The sequence below is a fragment of the Leucopleurus acutus genome (assembly GCF_964270905.1).
Source record: "Leucopleurus acutus genome assembly, chromosome: 16".
Taxonomy (NCBI): Eukaryota; Metazoa; Chordata; class Mammalia; order Artiodactyla; family Delphinidae; genus Leucopleurus; species Leucopleurus acutus.
This window is the reverse complement of record NC_139158.1, coordinates 12,948,001-12,964,837: the sequence shown is the minus strand read 5'-3', so window position 1 is coordinate 12,964,837 and position 16,837 is coordinate 12,948,001. Positions and strand designations below refer to the sequence as shown.

At 50.2% G+C, this 16,837-nt stretch overlaps 1 protein-coding gene across 5 annotated transcripts in view; it reads right to left on the bottom strand.

Annotated features, from left to right (window-relative positions):
* Window positions 1-202: 202 nt before the first annotated feature.
* AUTS2 (activator of transcription and developmental regulator AUTS2) overlaps window positions 203-16,837 on the bottom strand; it is a gene marked incomplete at its 3' end in the record, with an annotated part of 1,120,631 nt that continues 1,103,996 nt past the window's right edge. For 4 of the 5 annotated variants that reach the window (XM_082857497.1, XM_082857498.1, XM_082857499.1 and 1 more), the window contains exons 12-19: window positions 16,682-16,753; window positions 15,397-15,426; window positions 13,335-13,406; window positions 9,936-10,077; window positions 6,347-6,424; window positions 5,322-5,405; window positions 3,987-4,209; window positions 203-1,460 (exon numbers count right to left, since the gene is read on the bottom strand). In XM_082857497.1, the coding sequence (XP_082713623.1) occupies window positions 203-1,460; window positions 3,987-4,209; window positions 5,322-5,405; window positions 6,347-6,424; window positions 9,936-10,077; window positions 13,335-13,406; window positions 15,397-15,426; window positions 16,682-16,753 (1,959 nt within the window). The remainder of the gene's footprint in view (window positions 1,461-3,986; window positions 4,210-5,321; window positions 5,406-6,346; window positions 6,425-9,935; window positions 10,078-13,334; window positions 13,407-15,396; window positions 15,427-16,681; window positions 16,754-16,837) is intronic. The other variant, XM_082857501.1, reaches the window with a different exon arrangement.

Genomic DNA, 16,837 nt, shown 5'->3' with positions numbered 1-16,837 from the left:
TCTGAAAAATTTCAACATAGAATATACAAAAACATTTCAAAATCTGCGCTGAGTCTATACACTTTTTACAAGGGGAAGTGCTGGGGGCTCCCCCCGCCCCGTCTGCGTCGGTCGAGACGCGGGACCTCTGCCTGCGCGCTCTCTCGAGTCTGGCGCCTGCGGCCGCGGGCTCTCTTCGTCCTCTTCGCGTCCCGTCCTCTCCTTACCGGGCTTCGATGTCCTTCAGCGTGTGGGAGGGCGGCCGTTCCCTGATCTCCGCGGACAGAGGGGTAGTCCTCCGGGGGGACACGGGGCGGCCCCCCAGCGTGGAGATGAGCGGCGGAGGCGCGCTGAGCGCCGCTGTCGGGGGCGTCTTGTTGAGCAGTCCGTTCTGGTGGCCCGCGGTGGGGCTGATGCGTGGGTAGTGCATGCTGGGCAGGCCGGGCGCGATGAGGCCGGGGTGCGGCAGGTGTCCGTCCAGGGAGGCGGGGTGCACGGCGTGAAGCCGCGGGTGCTCGTAGTCCTCGCGGAGCACGTGCAGGCGCTCACGCTCGTCCAGGTGCGCCCCGCGCTCGTGCTCCCGCCGCGCGTCCACTGACAGCGGGTGGTGGTGGTGATGGTGGTGGTAGTCGTGGGGCTCCCGGTCCCTGAAGGAGCGGTCGGCTTCGTACAGCCGGGGGGCCGAGAGACGGTGCAGAGGGTCGCTCCTCAGCAGGAAGTCCCTGCCCAGCGGGTCTCTCCGGTGAATGTCAAGTTCCCGGTAGGGGTCCCTCAACGGGTCCCGGATGGGGTCCCAGTGGAAAGGAGGATACGGGAAGCGCTCTCCGCCCGGGATGGGGCTGATGCCCATGAAAGGCGTCATCATGCGAGTCCTGTCCAGGCTGCTGATGCTGTTCATGGGGTGTATGCCCGTCACCCCCACGGTCATGGGCATGGAGGCCAAGGGCCCCGGGTGCACGCTGGCCGAGGAGCTGGGCGGCGGCGGTGGCGGCGGCGGCGGCTCCGAGGACCGGTGGCTCTGCGGGGCCTCGGCGGGCAGGTCGTGGTCTTCTTTGCGCTCCTCCTTCACCTTGACCTCGGCGCTCTTCTTGGGGTTCTCGTAGGCCGGCTCGCCCTTGCGCGGCTCGGCCTCGCGGCTGGCGGCGCTGCCCGGCCTGGCGCTGTCGCTGGCGGGCACGCGTGCGTAGGGCGACGGCACCCGGGCTAGCTGCTTGGCTTCCTCGCCCGCGCCGCGGCCCCCGTGGCCGTGGCCGTCCTGCTCGGGCAGCGGGCCCTCCCTCGCCTCGTGCCCGTCGGCGCCCGGGTCCTTGCGGGATTCCGAGCGCTCTCGCTCCCTGTCTTTGGATTTATCCTTCTCACGCGCCTCGGTGCTCGGATGAGCCCTGATCTGTTCGGTGGAGCTGCGGCCGTGCCCCAGGGTGCTCCCCGGGAGGACGGGTGCTGGTGAAGGGTGGCTGGAGTGTCTCTTCTCGACGCTTTCCCTGAGGAGGAGACACCAGGAGGCAAATGAGACGGGCTGCCGGCCGGCCAGGGGCTGCCAATGAGATGGCGGGAAGAGGCCGCGCGGGGCTCTGGCCCCCACGGTCCCCCGGGCAGCCGCACGTGCCCTTCGTGGGCAGGGTGACTGGCCACCCTGACCTGACTGGCCTAGATTTTAGAGGAAGCTCGAGGGGGTGAAGTGCTAGGGATGACGGGGCTGGGAGCGTCTGAGGGGGGGGGGAATGACGCTCGGTGTGTAAGAGGCACAGGCCAGGGACGGAGAGCTTTTGGAAACCTGAACGGACCAGCGTGGTCAGTGCGTCAGTGATGGGACCACACAGCCCGTCTGCCTAGAGTCTCAGGATCTTTTAGTGTCAAGAATCAAGTCTTAAGAGCCCCAAACCTTCCTTCCAACGTTGCAGTTCAGAGCCAGTGGGAGGAGAGTAACGGGGAGATTATGGGAACACCTCCGTCCCGAGGTCGCGACAGAGGGCTGGTTTCAGAGAAAAGCGGGCAGATACAGGGCGGCCTCCAAGAGGCAGCACCGAGGGGGTTAAAAGGGAAACCACAGTTTCTGGATTCTGGGGGTGCAAAAAGCACCTATGCATTAGGAAGGAGGAGAAAGCCATAATCTGTTGAGAAGATTGATAGAGGAAAGCCAGAAGGAAAAGTGGGTCCAGAGACACAAAACCTCAAGGGACAGGTTGGGAACAAGTTCCATCTGTGACTGGAAATGTGGAAGGAGAAGCTGAGAGGCCCGTCTTGGGTGGGACTTAAGAGTGCAGGGCACAAAATGCAAAGCGACAGAGGACAGTACGGTAAAATGTGAAGAGGCCGGACCAGGAACCTGGTGTTTTAGAGACGACCCGAGACAGACCTGGCGAAGGTGAGGAGGGAAGCAGGAAGCCTGGGTAGCTCAGAAGGCAAGGGGGCCCCGGGGGAGAAATTAAGGACGTTTCCCCTACCAACGTGCAAAGGCTAAGAAGGAAGAGCATCTTTAAAAGGTAAGAATAAGGCTTCCCTGGTGGCGCAGTGGTTGAGAGTCCGCCTGCCGACGCAGGGGACACGGGTTCGTGCCCCGGTCCGGGAGGATCCCACATGCCGCGGAGCGGCTGGGCCCGTGAGCCATGGCCGCTGAGCCTGCGCGTCCGGAGCCTGTGCTCCGCAACGGCAGAGGCCACAATAGTGAGAGGCCCGCGTACCGCAAAAAAAAAAAAAAAAAAAGGTAAGGATAAAGACGAGTGTATTTTATTAAGTTTCCTTTCATCTAAAAGGCCATTTTTAGCTGCATCAAGAAAAGCGGGGCAAGGTTTGCTGCCATATCGTGCCTTCTCTTTGCTGACAGACCGTCCAGAGAGCTCCTGGTCTAGGGGCTGCCGGGTCCAGACGCACCTCACTGTGGCAGTTTGCAGCTCAGAGCTGCATGTCATAAACGGTCCTCCCATTGGCTAAGATTTTTACCATGCTGTCCTGAAGGAAAAATTCGTCGTCTTTTATAAGAAAGAAATCAGTTGGCATGATGGCCTATGATGGTCTACTTAATCTGCTGCATTTAAAACCTGCAAACTTGAGTTCTTTTAAATCCCTAGGAAACACGTACATATGTATACACACATACACACACACACACACACACACACACACACACACACACACAATATACACAGTAAAGGAAAACTGAAGATTTGGATCGTATTTGAGATTTAAATAGCAAAAGGAAAGTGTTATTAGGTATTTTCTGTCAAGCGTATCTTGTGTATTCCTTGCTAGTTCATTCAAAATGAAAATACCCTAAAGAAAGGGGGAAAAAGGGAGTATGCTTTGTCAAGAATGCTTATAACATTCTTCAGAAAAAATAACTATAAGACATTTTCCTCTTGAAGGCTAATTCTTCTTTAGGCATGGGTTACCACATATGGAGATACAAATGGTTAGTAAAATTAATTATCCACTGGCAAAACAAAACCCAGACCCAAACTGCTTGGTGAGGTTTCCCTAAATCTGGGTTAGCAAAATTTTATCAGTTATCTGTGAGCCCAGGATTTGAGATTGAACAAAATTCGAGAGAAATACAATGAGACAATGGAAACATGACTTTCTAAAAGAAAACAAAAAAGGGAGAGAGAGAGAGCAAAAACCTATGGATGAGTCAATGGACTTGCACGAACTTGAAAGCAAAGATGGTGTTGATTCATGCTGTGTGTGTCTTCTGGTCCAGGCTCCATGTTGCTACCTTCTTGAGAGAGATTTATGTTTGGAGAGACTAATGCTCACGGGGACCTTGAGTGTGGAGCTGCTCGTGAGTCAGATTCACTTGCTCTGTACTGGATACAGAACTGTGATGCTGGCCTGTGGTCACGATGCACTGAAGGGCCGGGCGAGGGGGGGGCGGGGGGGACACCACCCCGGCTGTGTGACGGGCCGAGGCTACAGCTGAAGCACGAGGCTGGGCTGGGGAGGGTGGGTGGCCAGTACTTGGCCCAGAGCGGGCTCCCCCATTGGGACTCGAGAGCGGGTTCTTTGCGTACCTTTCTTTGTCATCTTTACTAACGGATGAGTCTCGTTTATCTACATCTCTATCTCTGTCATGAGCTGCAGCGGACGCGCTACGCTCCAGCTCCCCTGGCTTCAGCCAGGGCGGAGGGGTCGGGAACGACGGAGGCGTTCGGTGCAGCCGGTTCCAGGGCTCGTGAGGATTGCTAAAGTTCTGCACACTGGGGCCATCCTTGTGGCCGAACACTGAGTTGGGTGCTGAAATGGTGAAGTGGAGAACAAAAAGGTTTCAGAGAAATTATATAATCTGCTGTAATGAAGGTACTTACCAAAAAACTTTTAACAGCATTCAGAGTTAAAATGAATACATATTATTGGGAGCTGGAAAAGGAAAGGAGATTAACAGATTCATTAGAGGAACTTGTCCTACACTGGAGAGGTAAGTAAGCTCACAGCGTTTTTTCTTTTTTTTAACCAAAGGCAAAGGGGCGGGAGGGGCTGATTAAAAAGGAAAGGGACCCAACAGGTATGGGGATCACCTAGTCACGCCTATCTGGCACACGCAGACGTCCCGAGCATGCAGAGGAGTGTGACCTGGGTCAGTAGCTCAGTTCAGAGCAGAATTCACGGTTATCCTCTGCCCACCACGACCCTGCTAATATGACTGCTGCCCCCGTCCACAACCTTAGCGACCAGAACTAGAGTCAGCAGAGACCAGACAGGATCCTGATCCAGACACATATGGTCTCCACGCTATATGGAACCGTGACGGCTGCTTCAAGCTGCACTGTAAGTCTCCTGTAGCCGGAGGCCATGACGTATGGAAGGCACGAAAGAAAACAAGCTGATATTCAGTGGCTAAAGCATGTTTAGAACAGGAGCCCCTCCTCCTTTAGACAGATTGAGCAGTGGAAAACTACACAGTCTTCCTGGATTATGCAGCCCCAAGTGTTGCCCTCTCCTGACGGTCCTGAGCCTGCACTGCCTTCCTGTTCTTCAGTGCGTTTTCTCACTCCCGCTAAAGCAAGATGAAATTTAAAAGTTGTCTTCACGTCTAATGGGAACTGTGGCTAAAATGTGGGATAGTAGAGATGGAATATGGATGAAACTGTGAACTTCAGCAAACTCTCTGGAGTTCAACTGACTACACTACCTTTCCTGACCCTCAGGAACATATATCAACTGCGGGCTAGCCTTAAAACGTTGGTTTAGACCTAACTCCACTGATGAGGCCTGCTTTTGCAATGATATCACCTAAGTTTGTTTCCCAAGAGCGCGGTTCCCTTTTACCTAGAAAGGTCTTGAGCCACAGACAGATCAGAGTAGGTGAATAATTTAAGGCAGATTTTAAAAAGTTAGAGGGTACTCACTAACTGAAGGATTTCCAAGTCCCCCGAAGGCATTGCCCCCAACTGCTGCCAGGCCGGTGAACGTAGACGGCCGATTAAAAGGCTCTGCAGACAAGATTGGGAAGAAAGACATGGTTGCAGGACTCCACTGAGTGAGGAAGACAAGAGCTTCCCGGGAGCTGGGAAGGCGGTGGGGGATCCTTGCCCCATTTATACTCAGACCTGACCTGTCCCACTTCTCCCGCCAGATTATGCAAAGGGTTTTCATCCTTTTGCATTTGGGCATGGGGTTAGCAAAATATTTATGAAAGCTATTTTCCAGAACTATGCATTTTGCCCCATTTCTCTCTTGCTGGGTGGGGAACACTGCTCAAGCCACAGTACGCTCAGATGCCTCCCTGCCTGTCTCCCCTCTTCCCAGAATGTGCCGTGTAGGCTCTCATAGACCAGAAGTAAGATGGCAGCTTAAAGTCAAGCTCTTAATGAAATCCTGAGGGCACACGTATCCTATACCCTGTCGTTGGGGCATACCATTGCCTGCATCTGCTTGTGCACGTGCAGAAAACATCAAGTAAAGGCCACAAGTAAAGCACCTTTACTAGGAAGAGATATAATAGGGTTGTGAAATGTGAAGTGATTAAGAAGTAGTGGATGCTGTCTCTTTATAACATCGTGTCCTTCTTTCCAGCTCCATGGGTGCCTTTATGTGGGCAAGAGCTCACCATCTTCTCCAAGGGGCAGGGACAGGCTGCTATGCCCTGGGGTTCCACGGCATGGCTTTCACCCACCGCACCCGCTCAGCAAGTCTACACACAGCCACTACCGCGCACAGATCTACTACTACTTGAAGAACACGGTATGAGAGGTGCTGAAATCCTGGAGATGGACAGCGGGGATTCAGAGTTCTACAGGATCACCACCACCTGAAGCAGTAAGTGACTTATCTGGGACTATGGCCCACTTAGCAGGAAGTGTAGCAGGAGCGCAGTGAACAAAGGTTTTTCTGAGATACACACGTTGCTGCCCGTCGCTGATGGGCAACTCACCAAGGTGAGCAGCAGGGTTAAGGAAGTTGCTATGATGAGGCGGTGGCCCAAAAGGGGTCCCGGTTGGGTGTGCAGCACCTGTTAAGTCAAACATAATGGAGTTAGATTTCACAGGAAGGCAACTTCGACAATGCCACTGGCTCCCGGTCACCAAAGGACCCCAAGAGAGAGCACGTTAAAGAAAGAACATAGCTGACGTCCGTCCAGGCAACACCCGGGGAAAGAGAAACGTGCTTATCAGGAGGCAGAAAATAAATCACCCCCCTCCTCTTTCCTGGCTGGGCTGGCCACCACCAAAGAGAGGTATTACTTTTTTTTTTTTTTAACATCTTTATTGGAGTATAATTGCTTTACAATGGTGTTAGTTTCTGCTGTGTAACAAAGTGAGTCAGCTATACATATACCTATATCCCCACGTCTCCTCCCTCTTGCGTCTCCCTCCCACCCTCCCTATCCCACCCCTCTAGGCGGTCACAAAGCACCGAGCTGATCTCCCTGTGCTATGCGGCTGCTTCCCACTAGTTATCTATTTTACATTTGGTAGTGTATATATGTCCATGCCACTCTCTCACTTAGTCCCAGCTTGCTTACCCTTCCCCCTCCCCGTGTCCTCAAGTCCATTCTCTATGTCTGCGTCTTTATTCCTGTCCTGCCCCTAGGGTCTTCAGAACGATTTTTTTAGATTCCATATATATGTGTTAGCATATGGTATTTGTTTTTCTCTTTCTGACTTACTTCACTCTGTATGACAGGCTCCAGGTCCACCCACCTCCCTACAAATAACTCAATTTCATTTCTTTTTATGGCTGAGTAATAATTCCACTGTATATATGTGCCACATCTTCTTTATCTGTTCATCTGTCGATGGACACTTAGGTTGCTTCCATGTCCTGGCTACTGTAAATAGTGCTGCAATGCTGCAGTGAACACTGTGGTACATGACTCTTTTTGAATTATGGTTCTCTCAGGGCTGACACACAGCACTGGAAACATGGAAAAACAATGCCAGTGGGGCAGGGAGTTCTGTAACCAAGTAAGCTTGGAGAAATGCTGGGTAAAAAACGTGAAGCAAGGTTCTTTTACTGAAGGAGTAGGAGCTGTGACTATGTTCTCTCAGCCTCTAAAAGGGCAACATCTGGCCATGGGCTACTTTCTTCAGAGACATCTCTTTCACCCTGAGAAACACTGTCTAATCCGGGTGCAGGAGCGGCCGTCACGAAGCTGTGTCTCTGGGCTGCACCGCTTGGGCCTTTGCGGAATCTCTTTTCCTGAGGATGTGTTAGCTGTCACGGACCCGCATTGAAGGAGATTATAAAGCCCGACCCTATGAAACTCACTGTGAGTTACATCAGGTTGTGGGAAATGAAGTCCTCCGTATCTTCAGTGCCGGGAAAAGCTAGTTTATTCACTTGCTTCTGGACACTGATAATCCTCAATCGCCTCTGTTGGTCTTCACCTTGCCCGCCAGGGAACTCCGGTCTACCTTAGTGCTCGTCTTTCCTTAGGTGTTCCCCTTTATCCACATTTCTTCCTCTACTTCGGCCGTGAACAGTATGTATTTCCTTAGGATGCCTCAAATGCTTTTCTTGAAGGAAGAGAGACAGCGAGTGTGCACCTGTGAATTAGGGAAGGACACTCTTTCCAAAAACTTAGAGCATCCGCCTGGCTTGCTGACGTGCAGCTGACAGCTGAGAAGGCAGGTTCTCCGGGCTCTAGACAAGAGATTGGCCAAGGTCATCTAAAGACGTCCCCTTCGTTATTTCAGGCGCTAGTGCCCAACAGCAAGATGGAAGCGGTTGAATTTAACAAGTATGCGTAAATTATACTTACCAGTTAAAAGTTTCACCATTTGGGGAAAAAATCTGATATTGCTTACACTAGAAAAGACTACCTTCCAGAATAGAAGTATAAACAGGGACTGAATGGATTTACCAATAATTAAAACTATTCCAAGAAGCCCTTGCATTTTGACTGAGTTCGTAGAAACAAATACAGATTCCTTCAGGAACATAAATTAAGTGGAGGAGGGCTGTCCCTTCAACACCCTATTAATTTATGTTTGGGGTTCTTTATTCCCCAGCCTGGAAGGGCCCTGTGGGCCTGGGGTGTGGAGGAAGCCACACAGCATAGGAGAACATCTGTCAGAGCCACAGCATCGGAAGGCACCTGAGGAGTTATCTGTTCAGCCCTATAGGGTGACTTCTTCTCCACGCCACGCAGAAAGTGCAAAAATGACACCACCTCCACAGGGCAAATACAGCCCAGCACATTCATTAGGTGTGAACAGTGTTGCCAGCTCAATAAAAATGTGGCTGAACACCGTGTAGTACAAGCTAATGAATGCTTCGACGAGGATCGCAGCTTCGCTCGGCGCAGGGCCCCCAGGGGGTGCCTCACAGTTCAGGAATTATCGAAGCAAAAGAAGCCAGTTCATCTGCTTGGCTCAGATGGAAGCCAGGGAGAAATCTATTTCTCTCCAAAAATTGCTCTTCATGTAGCCCTGTCTGAGAGCCTAGGCGCCATGGTAACGAAGACTTCAAACACATCCCTAGATGGAACTGAGACCTTAGCAAATTCCATCTACCCTCAGGACAGCGCCCCTCGCCCTTACTCTGGCGACAAGGCCCATTAGGATGGTGATTGCTTGCAGTGCGGGTGGTCCTCGCTTCCCGAATGGACGAGCCTCAGGTCCACCAAAAACGAGTCTTGAATAAAAGCCTGGGACTAGAAACAGGGACCCCCTTGAACACGTATGTCCAGAAGAATAAATTCTACGCCGCACAGTGGGTGGGAAGTCATGGCGCCTGTCACCAGAATGAGCTGTACCCAGTGGAGCCCACGTGCCAGGCACTGTACGCTGAAGGTGATTTTAGAAAAGACTGAATGTTAAGGAACCTTGATGCCGGTAGGGCTGCTCTCGTCCACCTAATGCCCCTGACGGCCACTGCCTTTGTCTGTACGGTCCCGGAGCCGGACTGGGCGGGTTACCTGATGCAGTGATGATCAGGGACCCACTCCGGCACATGCACGAGGCACCTGGAAGTGTGTCTTCTCAGAGGTTAATGAATAGACCTGTTGGGGGTTTTACACGCTGGCCCCTAAATTTCCTGCATCGTTACAACCAACCAATTCACCCTCCCCGTCACAGACCACACCGCCGGCAACTACTTAATTGTACTTCTTTATCCTCAGACCCTCACGCACGGCGTGACCGAGCATCATGGTGTGAGGCCACCAAGTGCTCTGTGGGCGGGGACAGTGAGAGCAGCCGCATCCTCACACAATTCCTGGCATTGTCTCCTGCCGATTGGCCCTTGCGAGCTCTCAGATCTTTTTCAAGAGCATTTGACATGCTTGTGAGTTAGTGGTTTAACAGAGAAGCAAATAATGAGCCGAAGCAACATGAGCCCCCGAACGGAGAGATGGTCTCTTCCCTTCTTTCGTGGAAGGGGGCGCGTCCATGGAGAAGGGCCCATCTCCCGAGATGCGCCGTGATACTGCCTTGCAAACTGACGTACGTCACAGTCATAGATATAACTTCTCTAGCTACCTGAGAACTACGTTTCCCGGCTCGCCCCTCTGAACTCACCAGCGGCAGAGAACAAGGTCGAAGGCCGTGCCAGGTCATGGGGGTGGTGGATGGCTCCAAAGAGGCTGGGCCCCGGAGGACGGCTCAGGAACTCGGGCTTCAGGCCGAAGTCCAGCTTGTGTGGGTCTGACTGCATCTGTTTCTACAGCAGCAAGCGGGGAGGAAAGGATGGCACCCCAAGAGAAACAGCAGGGAAGAAAAACATCAATAGGAGGAGCCTGAGACCGAGGGAGTCGGGCCCTGAGCCCTCGTCAGGTTCAAGTTTACAAACGCTGTGAGAACACAGCAACCCACAAACCATTTCACCCTCCAATGCCAGAAAAGCGGGGCCCGCCGTTCATAGCAAAAATGTCAAGGGGCAAAACTCGGGTTCAGTCTCTGAGGGTACAGGGGTCTGAGGGACAGAACCATGTCCCAGCTACTGAAACCACCACCATTCCGAAGTCGTTTATGATTTGCCGCAAAGGCTCCTTTCAGCAAGTTTTTAAATGATAGTATTTTAAAGCTCATTTCATTAGGGATTCTGCGTGAATACTCTGCTGTGTAAATTAATTGTTTAATGACTCTTTGCCATGCTCTAATAGATCACAGTACATTAGTAGCTGAAAGTTATAAAGAAATATTTGCATGCCTACAAGCTAATTTTCAAACGATCGTTGTTACATATATTTGAAGAAACACAAACGAAGTAGGGATATTAATTTTACTAATGGGGGCTTTTTTTTTTTTACTGTGCCTGCTACACTCCCAGTTAGCTGAGGAAGAGATCAGGCCAGACCAGTAAACCTTCCAGAACGTCTCTTGCTGTGAATTCCTTGCCATCGGCTGCCATCTGTTTATCCGCCCTTGCGCTAACCTGTCAGCTCAGCTTCCTCTGAGGCTGTAGGGACCAGCTCATCACCTTCCTCCTCGTTGCTCCTCCTGGCCTCACTCTGGAGGCTGGCAGCCTCTCCTACGGCATGGTTTACAAACTGCCCCGCCTTCTCAATTCTCAACAGCCTTCTCGGCATTGGCCTCACACCGCCCCCGATGAGCGCCGACCCTCGACCTGGGCCTGGGGCCGAGGCTCCGGATCTCCCTCCCCTCGCCTCCTCCTCTCAAGCTCTCCGGCCTCCCAGTCCTTCACGGCCCTTCCTCGGTTTCCGACCTCGCCTTTCCCATCTCTTAGGCTCGTCGGATGTTCTCTGTCCGTTTGGCCCCACTCCCCCTCCAACCCCCTCATGTTCTGCCACGCGTAAATCCTTGTCCTGTCACACAGTAACGCCAACAAGGAGACATGTGATCTAACTTGTGCGGGAGTCAGAGACAAGAGGGGTTTGCCATCCCCTAGCACTGAACCCTACACCATCCTGCAATCCCACTCACCCATCCTTCCCAGGTAGGATGGAAACCACCTGAAACCTTCAGGCTGGCAGCAACACCCCGGGAAGCAGATCACACGTTCACCATTTTTTCCACACACACCAATCCTCACTACTGAACTCTGAGCAACTAGACACCGGGACAGAGGCATGCCCTGAGCCTGCAGCAGTAAGAACCTGCGAGCAGAGGCCTCTCCCAAGAAGTATCTGGTGAGTGGCTAAAAGAACAAGCAAATGAACATTACAGAGAAAGGGAACCATGCAATGTCTGCTCAAATCTACAGGGAATTCTCTCATGAAAGTCCCACTATCAAGTAATAGCCCACCGCCCAAAGCTGCTAGTCCACTATGAATCTATAAAAACGTTTTGAGTGCCTCCTTTAATTTGGTCGCCGAATTATTTAGTGCTAATACTGCACGGTACACAGCACAGTTCCATTAACCACAACTTAGGTCCGTGAAGCAAAATGGAGCTTGGGGATTACAAAGAATTTGCCGGAAAGGGAAGATGAACAGCTATCTCCTGTGCAAGAGGTCTTCCTAATTGAATTGGGATAATGAACATTCACTCTGAGTCACTGGGGACACGCTTGTGGAAAGGAAGATGCTAAAGTGGCACCTATGCCATCCTTCATCGCTTTTAACCAAACGAGTTACCAGGAGGACGTGATTTACCCAGCGTTCCGCTCACCACGTCATCCAGAACAAAAGTGAACTGAACTAACCATCAGAATCTAGTTATAGCTCTTCAGAGCACATGCGTTTTCTCATGCAGCTAAACCAAGAGGTTTCTAATAGAGCCTCGCCTAACACTAACGTCAAGGTGAGCAAAGCTCACCGACGGGATATTCTGACAAACAGCAGGTATTTGGTACCAAAGCAAGATACCTTAGTGACCTCATTCACTGAGGGTGGCTTTTTAATTTCTAACTAGGTAGGTTTTTAAAAAATTGTTTAACCATTAAAAAAAACATTCTGGGATGACTAGCTCTCCCTCCCTCTTTTCCTATTCTGATGATGGCCCCCGAATGCTGTCAGGACTAAAAGCTTGTTCATGAAAATATGGATTCCAGCGGAAATGTATTGGAATTACTTGACTGGTATAGTTACTCGACCGTGAAATCTGGACTTGTCAGTTAGTCTGGTCCCTAAGTTGACCAGTGATGTCATATCTGGTCGTCTGCAGAAGTTCTTTATCCGTTTTCTATTTCATCATAAAGCCCTGGTAATACATGCAATGTATTCATCTATATGATGAAAGTACAGACAAAAAAGAAAAATCTCCCAAGGATAGGTAAGGTAACCAGCCAGATGGCGGTTCTGACAAGCACTGACTGTAGTCTGACCTCTGGCATTGGTCATCAGGAGGACGAAGGAGAGTGGGGATAGGTCATTGTAAACCAAATACCGCTTCTAGAAGAGGAATTTTTAATAATATGAATTGCTAATGGAATCATCATATAGGCCTAAATGAGTAACATATTGGGCATAAACGATCTTTTTTTCCAAAGCCATAAAATGAAAAGAATAACAAGGTCCTACTGTATAGCACAGGGAACTATATTCAATACCCTGTAATAAAGCGTAATGGAAGAGGAAAAAACATTTTTTTCTAAATGCTTGGGGGGGGGGGGGATAAAAGAATGTACCAATTCTTACAGAAAGAAAACTTTTCATGTACAGCTCTTCCTAGATACTAAGTATGTTCCATACTAATACCTGTCACTATAATTAGATTCCCCAAACCTTTATTTTAGGATTTAATCTATAGAGGCCCTTTGGATCAATAAGATGACAAAATCATTTAAAAAAAAAAACCCAAAACATCAGGATGTTACCAGTTTGCTTCTGTTTTGCTATTTGCTGGTGATCTCCCTAATTAACAGCAAGATTGCCAAATAGCTTTTCCAAGAGATACCTGACCCTGCCTGCCTGCCTGCCGGTGGGACTTCAGAATCTGTTTCAATGCCGCCTCAATCGGGAGATCGCACGCCCGCAGGTGGGCACCCCTCCCCAAGGCTAGGAAGGCAAGACTGACCTTGACTTTCTGTTGGTGGTGGTAGATCTGCCAGGCAATGTGAACATGCATAGCGCACCACTTCCCTGGTTTCTGGAACAAGAAAGCGCAACGTGGTCAGAAGGAAGACTTTCCGAGAAAACCCCCTTCAACTTCCCCAAAGCTTTCAGCAGATTCTAGCTGCAGAGGCCTTTTCCACGAACGAGATGCTTTGTCCCCTCCAAGTGCCTCCTCTCAGCAGCAGTCCGGTGCCCGGGCCGGAGAGAGCCCCAGTGGGCTGTACCTCCCCTGCCACGGGAGCCCGAGCCGGCAGCCACTCCTCTGAAAACCAGCCCCGAGGAGGACCTCCCTGGTTACCAAGGATAACGTGGCAAAGCCTGAATCCCACTTTGTGCCCCCTGTCTCTCTCTTTTCTGGCGCCAGCTGGCAGGCCTGGTGGGGTGGAGCCCTACTGCACGAGCGTGGCCAGGCCGCAATGCGAACTGGCTGCTCAGAACTAATTAGTGCATGTCCGTGAACCAGTCTGAAAGCAAGAGAGGGGACAGAACCTGTGTCACCTCCCCCAACACTGGGTTGTTTTTTTTTTTTTAAACCCCCGAAGTGGAACAAAGAAATCCACCACATTTTTACTGAAGCCCAGTTCCCACAAGTGCTTCACTAAGAGTCGACTGCCCATATTCGTGCTGGGTGGCACGGTTCATTTCTAAGTGAAAAAAGAAACAGAGAAGAGAACTCACTCCTTTCTCCTCTCTAGGCCTCTACAGAGTGAGTGCCTGCCCTGCCCTCTGGGAGGGCATCAACCCGTCTCTCAAACTAGTTCACGTCTTTGCTTTCTAAGCTGCAGAGTAGCTGTGAGCTCTGTCTCACTACCTGGGGGGCAGGGACCACGTCGTGCCACTTCACTTGTATTCCTGCTACGTAATCCACCCGTAAGCTCCGAACATGAGCTCCATAACAACAGGATGGATGAGAAGAAACACTGCCCCATTCCTACACCGGCAAAGGACAGACACTTCCGGTTTCTCTATTAAGGAGCTGCTTCTGAAGTATATACTTAAATCCAAGTTTGGGTTCAGTTCTCTTGTAATGAAATTAAGGGTCATTTGAAATCGCCTAAGTGATGACACCATCCTCCTTTCTCCCCCTTTGGAGAAACTGAAGTATCTGATTATATGCACCAGAAAGGGTTTAAGTAGAGAAATCTACTATCCATCCATCTTCCATCCAACCATCCATCATCCCCCCCCCCGCCCTCACCGCTCCCCACATACACCAAGGAAGTCAGCATTTATTCAGAGGACATTTGCTGGCCATGCTCCAGACCTCTCAAGACAAACCAATACTTCCAGTAGCTCTTTTTCTTTTTTTTTTTAAATATAAATTTACTTATTTTTGACTGCACTGGGTCTTTGTTGCTGTGTACAGGCTTTTCTCTAGTTGTGGTGAGAGGGGGCTACTCTTTGTTGTGGTGCATAGGCTTCAGTAGTTGTGGCACGTGGGCTCAGTAGCTGTGGCACACGGGCTTAGTTGCTCCGCGGCATATGGGATCTTCCCGGACCAGAGCCCGAACCCATGTCGCCTGCATTGGCAGGCGGATTCTCAACCACTGCGCCACCAGGGAAGCCCCTTCTAGTAGCTCTTTTCTGCACCAGAGGAAAAGGTCGAATGGCTGCGACAAGTCAACATCACTTAGTGCAGAAAGAGGCAGCCACCAGCCAAAATAAATAGAGCCGGATATGTATTTTCTAGGTGCAAGAGAAACGGTAGAGCTCAGTGGAATCCTAATTTCAGCCTAAGTCTTTCCCTTAAGTTTTCCACAAGTCAAACCTTTTGCCAGAACTAACAAGAGAACCTGACTCAGTTGAATTTTATCTGTTCGCTGTATCTCCATGGCCTGGCGTCCTCCAATGCTCAAAGCAAAACCACTTAGGCCGTTTTCAATCGCACTCTCTGAAAAACCTGACCACTGTCGTTCCAACATTTTACTCCAGTGTTTCTGTGGCTTGTTTCCTTGTAATTGTATTTTTAACCCTCCGGGACTCAAACAGAGGTTGCAAAACAGTTCTAGAAGAAGCTTGCTTACCCTTAACATAGGTCTGAAAGGATCTGTCAACTGTGAAGAGAAAATGACAACTTGGTTACATGCCTGTCACTCAAACAATTGCTCTAATTAACAAATTTGTAGTGCTTCATTAGGAGGGGAAATTAAAATGTTAGAATTTTACTTTTAAATGAAGCCCTTTTAGAGAATAATTAACCCATTTTCACACTATCGAAAGTGCCAAGCGCCCCTCCCCCACCTCACAAGCCTTGGTACATCTACGCTGACAAGCCCCCGGACAAGTTTAATCAATAGTGATTTGCCCTCTGGCAACACAATTTGCTCCCATTACACATCTCAGGAGTTTCACTGTCTTAGAGCAGCCCTTCCAAACCTCACTGCATGGGTCTAAGGGAGAAGGGCCTTCAGACCATGGACTTGAAAGACTGGATACTAATGATAATTAAGGAGAAGTGTCCTTTCCAGACACACGGTAGAAATAGGCTATCTTTAATAATTATCCTTAATCTGATGACTGTGCATCACTTAGAGGTATAAGACGTTTTAAAGAAGTTCACTAAACACCATACAAATACTTACACAGTTGAGTCATTTGACACATCTACCTAATTCTGGTTATCAATTTCCGACTGCCCTTATCCAGGGAAAAAGACAATATTGTAAAAGGTAATCATTTTTTTTTCCCATTTACTATGAAGATGAATAACAATCAATGAGACAAGATTATATCTACTGTGTAACTTCAAATTCTTTTTGAGAGTTGGTCTGCGTTATGAATAAATAACACAACCAAATTATAATGGATATTTTATTTAGCTCCAGATAATGTAATGTAATGTGGTATGGACCCTTTTGTCCATGTGGTATGGACAAAAGGGTCCATACCACATTACAAGTAGAGTGGCCGGAAGAGCTGTGTGGTACAATGAGCTCCAGGAAGAAAAGCGCGTAGCGCCTTTCCATTCAAAACATTTTACAGCTGTTTCTTTGGCATGTGAGAGAAATTTCAGGAGATGGAGACAGAGAAGGCTGGTTGAGTGGAAACTACGCAAGCTCAGAGTGTCGGACTCCTGGGCTTAGACCATAAGCTCTCCCTCTGTCCCGTGGTAAGTCACTGCCCTGGTGTCACGTGGCCGCAAGGGAGATTCTGTTTTCTAAGAGTAACTAGCATCTCCCACAAACTAGAAGGAAGAGCTAAGGCAGCAGCTGTTCGGCTGGGCTGAGGAAGGTGTGAGGCCTGGGCTGGCTGTCCTGGGGAGATGCCATCTTCTGTGTTACCTGAGACCCAGCCTGACCTTGCACTTACCCTCGGGTCCTTCTGGAGAAGAGTATGTGGGACCGTCCCAGGTCGGGCAGCAACATCGATCGGGTTGGACGTCTACAAATTAATTAGACCACAGCTTAGGAAGCATATAACACGGGACACGAAAGCAAGGTCTTCCTTTCGTTCTAAATGACAGAG